Here is a 13,016-nt window from a genome sequence, read left to right as displayed (position 1 = left end):
AAGGCGTGGATGTCTTGAACGTTGCCCCTAGTGACGAGTAACTACCGTTCCTGGATTTGATTAGGACACGCCACTGAGTATTGATCAAGATGTCTAACTGGACTTGCATAGATTTTCCCCTGCTAGTGGGAACTTTGGAAAGATTCGCCTCGCGAGGACTTTATGAGGTGTGCACTATGGGCGACATGCCCCTAGTACTTAGTATGATGCCCCTGATTGTTGATGCTTCTGAGAGATTTTTGAAATTTGACCTGATTATCCCAAATTGATCGGGAAATAGTTTGAAACCCACTTGTGATGTATGCCTTTGACTTTTTGGCATTTGAGAGATTCTTCGAATCTTGACTTGATTGCCCCAGATTGTTTGGACAAAACGTGTCATGCCTCTTGTATACGTAGGAGACGTTGCTTCTCGGAATAATCTTGTCTATCGGGATAACTTCCAGTCATTAGTTATACCCTGTGCAAGTTCTTTCTGATGCTAACATTTGAAATTATGTAGCAGAATATGTTTAATAATGAATTCATGAGATGCAATGCATACGTTTGTCTTGAGTTTTTTTTTGAAAAACATTAAAGCAAGAGATGTAAAATCGTGATATTTGTAAAAACATGCTATTTTTGTAGAAGCGAAATATCGACTCAGCATTTTAGTAAACCTTAAGGAGTCGGGATACCTTTTTGGTGACAGTATGCTTTCGAACTAACCATGCTTCAATTAGGACTTTCAAGGGTTGTAACGTGGCTTGGTTCACCTTAAAATAAATGTCTATTAGGACTAACTTAATTGAAAGTCCTAATTGAAGCATGTGTGGGGGACATCTTATTTGGTTTACCTCTACTTTAACTTAGCTAATGGTAGTTTATGGAAGACTAGATAAATGACATGAAACAAATGTCTATTTTAGGTAATTTATTTACACCGTTATTGGTATTTATTTCACAATACTTGCGTTACACGCTTACTGATATTTTATCTAAACCATTTTAGGCATGGATCCTCCAGCATTTTCCAGGTATCGCAGTCTAGGAGTGTGTTGATGACTACTCTGAGAATTTACCGCGTGCATGCTCAATTATCCCACTCAGGGGGTAATCCGACGACTGAGTCGTACAAACTTTTTCTTGACCGCATCTTAGAGGATGATATTTTTTTTACACCGTATGGTGAACACCTTCAAACATGACCATTGGAGGTAATATTCTGATACTCTGGATGGCTGGCCTGTGGGTCTCGACTTATGTACCTACATTTACTAGAGCGAGTATTACGGAAGTTCAAGTATCTAAAAGGTAAGCCAGAGGAAGTATGTAGTGTGTCAACCTCTCGTCCATGGAGTAAGGTATACAATTAAACCAAATGATTTTATATAATGTCTCATCCGTACATGACACTAAATCTAGAAGAAGACCCCCTCCCCCCCTCCCCTCCCCTCCCCTCCCCTCCTAGTTAGCTCATCAGAAGTTACTAAAGAGGAACATGAGAGGGTAGACCATGTCGTGAATGTATTACTGATATTTCATCGTATTATTGCTATTGGGAGAGAGGACATAGCTAGAGGAGAGTTTCAAGAAGAAACTCATGAAAGGACCACTATACAGGAAATCTTAGCAACATCACTCTTAATTCGGAGATTGAAATCCTTATACATGTTTTATTTGGATGGAGATACTTAATAAAGATTTTGTTGTATAATTGATGTGATTGAATTTTAATATTCAGACATTGAGTAAGAGAATATTTAAATTTTTAGAGTTACAGTGCAGTGAACATCACTCTTAATTTTTCATTTTTAAGTATTGGCTGTCCATGTTTAGAATTATGAAAATTTATAATGTTATTTTATTTATTTTTCCTTTCATAGTTTTATGATTTAATCCTAATTTCTTTATTAGCTGTAGAACCTACCACCACTTACACTTGCAAAATGTTCAATTACTCTATAAGTCCCTTAACTATTTGGGAATTATCAAATAAGTTTTTAAGACTAAAAAATTGTAATTAAGTTCCTGAACTAACAATAATTTGCATTTGAGTTCTCAAATTATATTAAGAATCCATGATCAGGTGCGTAGAGGGACGTTACCATGAATGCATTGCTCAACAAGCAGCAAACATAGTGTCCGAGGCATCAACCTGGAACCATTCTCCATCCTTGAATTGAATTTCTAAGCCATTCAAACTTTTGATTCATTATAGTTAAAGATCCAGAATCTGTATAAGGATACACTCCTGCATTAGTTTCATCTACCTTAGGTGCACCTAATCAGTTTATTCAATCCAATTCTCACATTTCTTATTGTGTAATCCATAGCTCAGAAACACCATTTTCAAAATAAGCTACAATTGAGAACTGTAAAAAGAGTAAGCAAAATTTCAGAATATGTTTTAACTTCCAATTCATAATCCTTGTGTCACAAACTCCAGGACACTTATTCAAATTTGTACAACTGAGTGAAAAACAACTATCATATAGTTCTTATCTCCTATAGCTCTATGAGAAATCAATATATCACATGAAATTGACACACTTCTAAAATACAATTTGATGCAGTAAAAAGAAAAAGACTCAACCAATTGACTTAACAGATCTCTGACACTTGAAGGAAGTTAAAACAGCTCACATTCTGAACTCATATTTATCTTCGAAATCGTCCAAAGAGCTTCTGTCTCAGAGACGCCCAACGGCCTTGAGCAGTTTGACGAGAGCTCTGATCAATAAGCCTGTCAGTGTCCTCGCCCTGAGAGCTTCCACCCAGAGGACTGTCAACTGATTTTGACCGTCTTCTGAAACTAGCCTTCAGACCCCGAGGACTCAATGGACTCAGGATCAAAGAGCTTAATCCAGAGCCTTCGAAATCAGATTTTTCAGGCGTCGGATTTAAGCCGCTGTAAGACATATTAAGCACGCGTTTCCTCAGAATCGACGGTTTCTCTAAGAACACAACAATCACACTTATATCATCATGAAAAGACCTCCTGCTCGCATTACCGCGTCCCGGACTAGCAGCTTGAACATTCTGATAGGAAAATCCCCTTCTTCTAGCAGATTCCGTTAGCGCAACACTCAAAAGCCTTTTCGCAATTCCCTACAAAAATATCATATACCAGTCAAAACAGTTTAGCATTATATAGAATCAAATCAAACCGCTACTTCTCAGTTTCTAACGATTTGAAAGTAAAAACTATGAAAGAACAAGTCATAGATATAGATATAGATGTACATATACATACATTTCTTGGATTCTTTGAAACAATTAGAGCAGCTTGTTCATTTGACATGAGATCCCAAAGTCCATCAGAAGCAAATATCAGAAACTTATCATTATTTCTTAAAGCTCTAGAACGCATCTCTGGTTCTGATGATAGCACACATTTATCAGGAAGTGGAGGCCCGTTCGTATCTTTGGGAAACGAATCGTGAAACGTAAAATCAGGCCTCTTCAAATATGCATCACCAATAGTTCTACAAACCTATAAAAAAAAAAAAAATACAAGAACACATTATAACAATTCATAAACCAGCAATATCAAATCTAACTATAAAACTCTATCGTAATACCTCAATGATGCCTTTAACGCGATACGATCCATTCCTCTTGAACACAATGTTGGGATCATTTGGATGCATTGCCCTGAGTTCTTCTCTAATAGCTATATCATTACAGTTGTGATCTCTTGTCAGCTGTTCGACAACAGGTTTTCCATCAACCATAGAAACAATTATGGCACGCGAATCTCCAAGATTCGCGACGTATAGAGTCTTTTTCCATATAACTGCAGTAAGACAGCATGAGCCAGCTTTTGCTAGACTTGGCATTGCAATATATTCCGTGCGGACATAATTGATGAATTGCTTTTCAGTATCAGAAACAGCGCTGCTTAGAGTATCTTGTGTTATAGTATTTCCATTCTCGTGAGCAATCCCTATAAAAAAAGACGAAAGAAAGCTCAAAATTGATTAAAGAAAGAAAATAAGTTTAGAATTAAAGGACGAAAAGAAAGTTATACTTAAGAGGTTCTTGAAGAGATTTTCAGCGATGAATCGTGAAGCCAGGTAGCCACCGTGACCGTCGTAAACACCGAGAAAGAGTGCGTTGTTAGAGGCAACTTCAACCTGGCTTCGATCTTCCATGAATTCATTGGCTTGAACGCTCGCCATGGAAAATTCTCCGAAGCAGTGTCTTTCGATGTTGATCGATATTCCGAGAGGATCTTCCTCAAAAGCCTTGAGATCTCCTTTGAACTTCCCCCTGCACATATCGATCACGGTTTGAAGCCATGGATGCATCTTGAGAGAGAAAGGTTTGAGAGAAGGGAAATTCAGAGAGAGAGAGAGAGAGAGTGATGATTTGAGTTATGGAAAATTGTGAATGTGAATGAATGAAGAATGGATGAAGGTTTATGATGTATTTATATTCAACTAACTGGTAACTGAAAAGTGATGAATCGTAACTGAAACGTAACTGAATTTAACAAACTTTATCGTTCATTCCAGATTTTGGCGGGAACTTGTGTTGAGTGTTTGACTATGAGATATCTATGATATGGGGAAGATCAAATTTTTCTTTTTTTTTTCCTTCTCGTTTTTTCAATAGCCGTTAATTCATTTTATTACTCATTTTTTATTAGTAATAAGATAGGAAATGTGTTTTTCTTTTTTATTTTAAATAAGACTAATAAAAATAAAATTAATCAAAATATTATATTTACAATTTTATTTTACATTTTTTATATGTGAGATGAGTTATCCACTAACAACTGAATTTTTCATGTACATACGAGTAAGATATCCAACCCTTGCCACAAAACGTACTTAAGGAGTTGTATCAATTCTTTGTAGGTTCTTTTACACACTTTACTAAACAAAAATAATAATTTAGAATTTGTTTGATTCAGTTTTTGCAAAGAAATAAAAAAAAGAGCTTGATATTCTTTTTATATTATCCTCAAAGTTTATTTTTGATGTCTTAATTTTTTTTTAAAATTATATTAATTCCTTAACTTTCAAAATGTATTATTTCATGAAAAAATAACATATGTATTACACTTTTCAATTACCGCATATATTCCATCAAACCAGATTGAAATTTCAAACTACTTATATGATATGATAGATATATTTCTATTGGATGACAGTGTGAAACTATTTTACATTGTCAGTGCGTTCCCATCAAACTCTTATTTTACTTTAAAATTTTAAGTATTATTGATTAAGTTTTATAATATAATATTATTAAATGAAAATTTTATTTCAATTTAAAGAATATGTGTGGATAACTGCGGATATTGAGGATTTCACGTTGAAATTAAAACACTTGTGTATGGCGGTGCACATTGGTATTATGCGTTGAAATTAAACTCAGATTATGCAATGAAATTAAACACAGGTGCATATCGATATGTGCATGGATATTAAGCGTTGAAATTAAACAAATGTGCATGTCGATATATGCATTGGAGTTATGCGTGTTCATTTATTAAATGTGGATTGAAGACAAAAAGATGTGTAATGGCATGACATAAAGTCGCGTGTTTGCAAAGTTATTTTGTGCGCGTATTTATTGAAATTACATAAGCATTTTATCAGTTAATTTCTATTTTGTTGTCTTGTCATAAATAAATTTGTCATGTAACTGATTTTATCAAGAAATGTTACGCAAATGCTAGGTCATAATTGTCTTTTCAAGCATAAAATATAACTTTAACTAAAGTCCATCTTATTTGAGTAGACTTAAGAAGTTGATGAATCGAATCAAATGATTTTGGACTTCTGAATCAACTCATGACTACACATGAGTCGACTCAAATGCGTTTATGCAATTTCACAATTACCTTCAGAATACGTGGTCCGATTCATGCCTTGTCATGAATCGACTCAAGATTATGATTTGTATGTCTTGTCTCAATTTAGGCTATGTGATTCGATTGAAAGCCTTTTATGAATCGACTCACATGAGTAGATTCATGAATCAAATCACACATTATGAAGGTAATTGTGAAATTGCATAAACTCATTTGTGCATTGGTATTATGCGTTGAAATTAAACGCAAATGCACATTGTGACACCCTTCTAAACCCACAAATATTTCGCATATAATTTATGAAAATAAATCAAATAAAAATCACCAACTCAAGGGTGTCACACTCCACATAAAGCATCATAACCAATCCTGCTCCGTAACACATGTTACTTCAATTCAACACACACATCAGGTGATACTTCAACCTTTAAATTAAGACATCGCAATGGATTTATCGTCACAAAATAAAATTCATAATAATTCAGTCTCATCAAAAAATGGATTTAAAAACCGTTTTTAACATCCAAAAACCTCATGAAATAAGTTAATCAAAATATAGTAATCAATCGCAAAGCAAGGCATTTTCAACTCGATGTTACATATCAGAGCAAGACACCACTAATATAGCAAAACTAAATAAAACACTCTGAAGCTATCTTCGAAATTTCTACGAACTACTCATTGTCACCCGCGTGTTACCCACGTGGAGGCAACATTCAAACAGAAACAATGAGTAATCACAATTCGTTATAAAATATATAAGGAAAAGAAGAGTAGTTACAAACAACATTATCATCATATAAAGCACATCATTTATCAACACATCATACTCACAACGCTTCACGATAGCACATAAACATCTTTTATCATTTGAAGCATCATAAAATCACGCACTTTATAATTATCATTACATCACAATTCATCAATAAAATCCATGCAATGTCACCTAAGATGTTAATGCAACAACATTGACTCAATGCATGTGTTACCAAACTCTTTGATGAGCACTTGGTCATCACAATCTAAAGATCCCCACCATATGATCGATTCCCTCTTGGAACCGGAACACCTCACAAAACGCACTCAATCTTCACAATGGGATTGAGGCACATCACAGGCGGTCCACCGTCCAAAAAATATGCTATGAATGCATGATGCACAACAACGTCATATTAATATCGACCGCAGCTAGTCAATCGCATCACCATTCACATACTTATCACATAACATGTAATACATATTTAAAACATACATGTCATCATAGTTTCATCATATTACATCATTGGCATCCCAACAACTTCATAACAACGTCATAACAGAATCACAACATTGTCATATTCATCATCAAAATACAACATATCATAGCGTAACAACACAATACAATTCAATCTCATAAACACATAATGTAGCAGTTAAAAATTGAGAACAAGGCCATTGGATTGACCTAACTCGTAATTTTAGTGAAAATCGCCAACGCGCTTTATTGTTTCCAAAGGAAATAGGAAAAGAGCGAAATAAATTCCAAAGTAGTTTTTCAAATAAAAAACTTAACAAAAACAAACAGAGATCTAGGGTACGGGGGTTGATTATGCAAGGGGAATGTGTTAGCACCCCTCACATCTGTGGTACTCCACAGGAACCTTTTTGAAAATCTGTGTAAAAAGAATTGTATGCAAAAGATGAAAAGAATTTTTTTTTGGTTTTTATGTTTGTTCGGCAAGACGCCGCATCTTGTGTTTACATAACTACTTAGTACAATAGAGAATTCAGAGCAATTGTAGTTCTGCTAAAAAAAACATGATGATTTGTTTTGAAACGAAGAGACATTTTCTCATCTTAGAGGAGAAAACTCAGCTAACCATACTTGAACATGAGAACAAGTGAATTCTTTGCATCACAAGTGAAAGAAAGGCTCCAACTTGGATAGAAACCAATAAGTATGCCACTAACTATTTCAAGTGAAAAATAATCAACTATATCAATCAATATCAATGGAATAGGGGATTACATCTCCACCATGATGATTACTCGTGCCTAATCCTTAGAAAAATATTTTAAAAGAAGCATCGAATAACAAAAGATTTGAAAGAAAGTTTTACTGTCAAAAGAATTTAAAGCATACAACCAAAGAAAGATTTTGAAAAGGCACTACGCCAAATATGATCTTTTGCAGCACCCCTACGAGAGCGCTTTTAGTGAAAAGCGCTCTTATAGATTTCGCTAAAAACAAAACAAAAAAACAAGGGAAAAAGCGCTGGTAAATGGTGGGGGTACGAGAGCGCTTTCTAGAAAGCGCTGGTAAAGGGGGGGGGGGGTACGAGAGCGCTTTCTAAAAGCGCTCTTATAGGGGGTGGGTATGAAAGCGCTTTCTAAAAGCGCTCTTATAGGGGGTGGGTATGAAAGCGCTTTTGAAAGCGCTCTTATAGGGGGTAGGTACGAAAGCGCTTTTAGTAATAAAGCGCTGGTATAAAGGGGCATATGAAAGCGCTTCTGAAAAGCGCTCTAGTAGCCTTTTTTTAAATTTATATTTCATAAAATTAAAACACCCTATTTGTTTCAGAAAACAAAAAAGGGTCTTCTTCTTCCTCGCTCATCACCCAGTCTCTCACATCTCTCGTTGTCTCTCACAAACCTTTAACTCTCTCTACAACACATCTCTCGCCGTCTCTCACAAAACAACTTGCCGCCGCCTCCGTTCGTACTCCCTCCGCCGCCCACTGTTCGTATTCCCTCCGACGGTTGCAGTTGCAGAGCTGCCGTTCGTTACTCCCTCCGTCGTCGTACTCCCAAAACAACTAGCCGCCGCCGCCGTTCGTACTCCCTTCGAGAAAAAACGCAGGTTCGAACCCTATCCCTATGAACTGATTTTGGATTTGTGTTTGGTATTTCATACCTTGTTACTTTCTGATGGCAATGTCAAAAAGAAGTTCTGCTATTGTGGTTTTGTGGATTGTACTGCTATTGTGGTTCTGCTATTTTGGATTTTTATTTGGTTTTGTGGATTTGTATTTGTGGATTGTACTGCTATTGTGGTTCTGCTATTTTGGATTGTACTGTTTTGGAATTCTTGCTGGCTAGAGTTGGAGGACAGATTTTTGTTTGTTTGAAGGGTAGAGAGTGTTTCTAATGCAGGTTGATTGTTGTTTGTGGTACTGCATTTGGGATAAATTCAATTCTATCTCTTTGCTCACTTATTTCTAATGTTTGCAACTTTTCCTATTTATACTTTAGAGTTAAGCATTTGAGTGCAGTATTTCAGACTTGTCCTCTGTTGTTTTTTCCACTACTTTTAACTCATAAAAATGCTTTGAAATGTGGTTGTACGAAGGTATATAGATGCATGAATTTTGGTGTTGCTTTAGTGATTGATAATGTGAATTGTATTGCTTATTTGGTGGACATTTGATGCTGGAAATTTCTATGATGGTTGGTGGTGTTGTTAACATGTAAATTGAGAGAATGATGAGTTTCAATGGTGTTGAAATGCTGGAAATTAAATGGACAATTGATAATAGTGTTGTTTTGAGTTCATTGCAACTTGTTAGAGCATGAAAAATGGTAATGACATTAGTGTTTTGGTGCTAATTAGAGCAGGTCGAGCAGCTGAAAATTAATTGGTACCATGTTTATGTGAATTATTGTGCATTTTAAATAATTGAGTTCTAGATTGGGTTTATTTTGATATTTGTTAGTAGTGGTGTATTTAACTGCATCGTGTGTATGTTTAATTTTACAGTTACTTTGAAGTCTCTGGTTTCTACTTGTACAACGCCGATTCAAACCTACCCATCTCCCACATCAAGTCTAACTCAGGTTACTATCCCTTTCTTCTTGCTTATAATTTGTTGTTTTCTGCTTAATTTCAATTTTAATTTATATGAGAACCATAACTTGAAGATGATGGATTATTATATTAGAGGGTATTTCTCAACTGTTTCTACTTTTTATTTTTAAAAAAAATAATCTTTTCTAGTATATTACTTTCATATTTTATGATATTTTTGTAGTTTAACAAATAAATCATTTTTTTCTTACGCTTTCCATTCAATCATGTAGGAGAGAGAAAGTTCAAACTTTCTTGAAAAACAATATTGATTAGATACTAATTTTAACTAAACAATTGATTTCAATTAAACAAAATTATTATATTGCTTATAAAAAATTATTATTATATCAATTACAACTAAATTAGTTATACAACTATCAATTTATTCCTATCTAGATTTCCTCTTTTATTTATTTTTATAGATTTTTGAGCAAACAATTTGCTTTGGGAGATTTGTCCCAGTTTTGACGTATTTTTTGCAATTTAGTGTCTCTCAATCCATTTTTTGGTTTGTGAACTTATATTACCTTGAAATAAGGTAATGTCTTCTTGAAGAAATCGGGTATTCTGATTAGGTATTCTATTATTCACACTTTATAGGATCTCACTAGGTATTTTGATCAAGACATAATGATGATAGCTATTTATTATCTTGACAGAATTCCTTAGTACCTGATAGAGAAACCAAGAAGTTTTTGTTTAGCTCAATTAAGACATGGATAAGACATGGATGAATTCAAACCGATTGTCGAAAGAGTACGAGAAAGGGGTATGGGAATTCGTTGAGTTTGCGGTTGCGCACTCCGAAGACCCGCTTCGAATGCCGTGTCCTTGCTTGGGTTGCTGTTATGGGGGTAAGGTTGACGGGAATAAGTTGGCATCCCATTTACTACGGTTTGGAATTGATAGAAGTTATACATGTTGGACAATGCATGGTGAGAAAAGTAACGGGAATGCTGAGTCGAGTTGTAATAGGAAGTATGCTTCAAACGACGATTGCACAGACACATACGATTGCGATCGAGTCGAAGAGATTGCAGAAGCGCTTGAAGAAGATCTTGAGGATTGTCCCAAAAAGTTCGAGAGGTTGGTAAGCGATGCAGAGAAACCGTTGTATGATGGTTGTACAAAATTCACAAGATTGTCTGCGGTGTTAAAGTTGTACAACTTAAAGGCGGACAACGGATGGTCGGTAATATGCACTCATACATCCGGTAATATTCACTCATCCGATATATTATTTAATTAGTCCCACAATATAATTTATTTACACATTTCAATGAAAATAATCTAATGTTTATTATGTTTTTATTTAAGGTTGTTGTATGACAGAGTGTTGCGCGGGACTGCATTGTCTAACAGATTCCGTTTCGTGTCTTCCGCCCATTGCAGCGGAATGACAATTGCTTCGGAACCGGAATCAGTTAGACAGTACTTAGTCGATAGATTCATGTCCACCGGCAATACAGAAAGTCTGCATCTTTGGGCGTATAATACCCGACCAGTAGGGTTAGTTTCTCATTCTTGGTACATCTAATCTCTGTTTCTTTTGTGTATAGCAAAATTTTCATATAACCTATTGTTTTAATTTATAGAGCACACTGGTTACTGCTTGCCATCAACCCTATAAGAGAAGTCGTGTATTATCTGAATTCGGTAAATGGTGAATGGACCAATTATCCGGCTATGAAGGACATCGTTGATATGTAAGTGAGATCGTTCTAAATATATTTTCGTGTATATATATATATATTTACTTATTTGTGAGATTGATCTAAACATATGCTTTTATATATTTGTTAATTAGATCAATACAAGTGTTCCGAAGTCAACGGGACGCACAGGTATCCCGGACTAAATCAAACAACATTACATGGATCCAAGTGCAGGTACATTATTTTTCACAATTTTGCTTATAATATTTATGCTACTTGATAAAACAAGACAACTATAGAATCTTATTTGTTTTTCTATGTAGTGTCCGCAACAGCGAAACAGTTACGATTGCAGATACTTTGTTTTGAGGTATATGAAAGAAATCCTTCAGGCGAATCAATTAGAGATTCCGCTCACGGTATGAATTTATAACTTAAGATAATTTCATATAATTTATTACATTTAACTAAATATATCATTCATATTATGTTTTTGTTTTGTAGTACCTTGACGAATTTCGTGCTGCTGCGTACCCGAAGCTTAAGTTGGAAGAAATCAAAGAAGATTTGTGTCAATTTTATATTAAGCAATTTTTCATGTAGGATTTGTGTCGATTTGAACTATAATATTATTGATGTTGTAATGATGTATATATATATATATATATATATATAATTTTGGATATTATAATGGTATTATAATAGTATATATATTGTCTTACTGATGGCTGAAATAATATCGTCGAAAATATATTACAGGTCGAAAATATTACAGGTTGAAAACATATTACAGGTCGAAAATATTACAGGTCGATCTGGGAGGCTGAAATTATAGGCTGCACTTTAAAATATCTCATTTAGCAACGACATCGCTTTTAAAAAGCGCTCTTAAAGGTCCCCTTACTATAGCGCTTTTTTACAAAAAGCGCTGCCAAAGATCAAATAAAAAGAAAAAAAAATCAACCTACCAAAGCGCTTCTGGAAAAGCGCTCTAGTAGGGGGGGCTACAAGAGCGCTTTTTCCAGAAAAAGCGCTCTTATAGGGTGTCTACCAGAGCGCTTTTTCAAGAAAAAGCGCTCTTGTAGGGGGGTCTACCAGAGCGCTTTTTCTGGAAAAAGCGCTCTTATAGGGGGGTCTACCAGAGCGCTTTTAAAAGCGCTTTCGTAGCCTACGCCAGCGCTGGCTTTGGCAGCGCTTTAAAGCGCTGTTAAAGGCCAAAAAAAGCGCTTTTAAAGCCCTTCCGTGTTGTAGTGATTCCATCATGATCAGTTTGCAAATTCATTTGAAACTTGGTTAATTAGACGAATTAAGGTTCAATATTGATCTAAACATTATTATAAACCTTCCACAAGATTGTTAGTGTCTTGAAACTCAAGTTTTAGTTGTGTTTTGGGTGAATTGCAAGTCACACATTTCATGCTTCGACCTTCACACAAATTCATTCAATTTCTCATCTTTTCACATGCTTCTTGATTCCATGAGCTCAGCTATAAATAGAGGATCATTCTCCTCTCATTTCCGAAGCTTTTGATAGCCAGAATACCCCTGCTAAGACCCCATTCGAACTCTTAAGCTTATAATTCAATTTTTCATTTCCACACCTCAATCACTCAAACTCTCCATTCAGTTAGCTTCCTTGACCTTCATTGAAGCTAACCAGACCATTAGCAATCCAAATCGGGCTTCCATTGAAGCTCCTCAGTTTAGTCTTCATAACCAATGACATTGA

General features: G+C 35.2%; 1 protein-coding gene across 1 annotated transcript; it reads right to left on the bottom strand.

Annotated features, from left to right (window-relative positions):
* Positions 1 to 2,433: 2,433 nt before the first annotated feature.
* Positions 2,434 to 4,292, bottom strand: LOC131622898 (probable protein phosphatase 2C 43). The gene is made up of 4 exons (XM_058893913.1): positions 4,013 to 4,292; positions 3,564 to 3,928; positions 3,236 to 3,475; positions 2,434 to 3,090 (listed from the first exon to the last, which is right to left on the bottom strand). Exons 1-4 carry the CDS (start codon positions 4,290 to 4,292, stop codon positions 2,641 to 2,643), a joined length of 1,335 nt encoding a protein of 444 aa, XP_058749896.1. The 3' UTR covers positions 2,434 to 2,640.
* Between the last annotated feature and the right edge of the window lie 8,724 nt (positions 4,293 to 13,016).

Source organism: Vicia villosa, unplaced genomic scaffold (assembly GCF_029867415.1).
Source record: "Vicia villosa cultivar HV-30 ecotype Madison, WI unplaced genomic scaffold, Vvil1.0 ctg.000045F_1_1_1, whole genome shotgun sequence".
NCBI lineage: Eukaryota > Viridiplantae > Streptophyta > Magnoliopsida > Fabales > Fabaceae > Vicia > Vicia villosa.
Note: the sequence above shows the minus strand (reverse complement) of the source record. Positions and strands in the feature narration are given on the sequence as shown.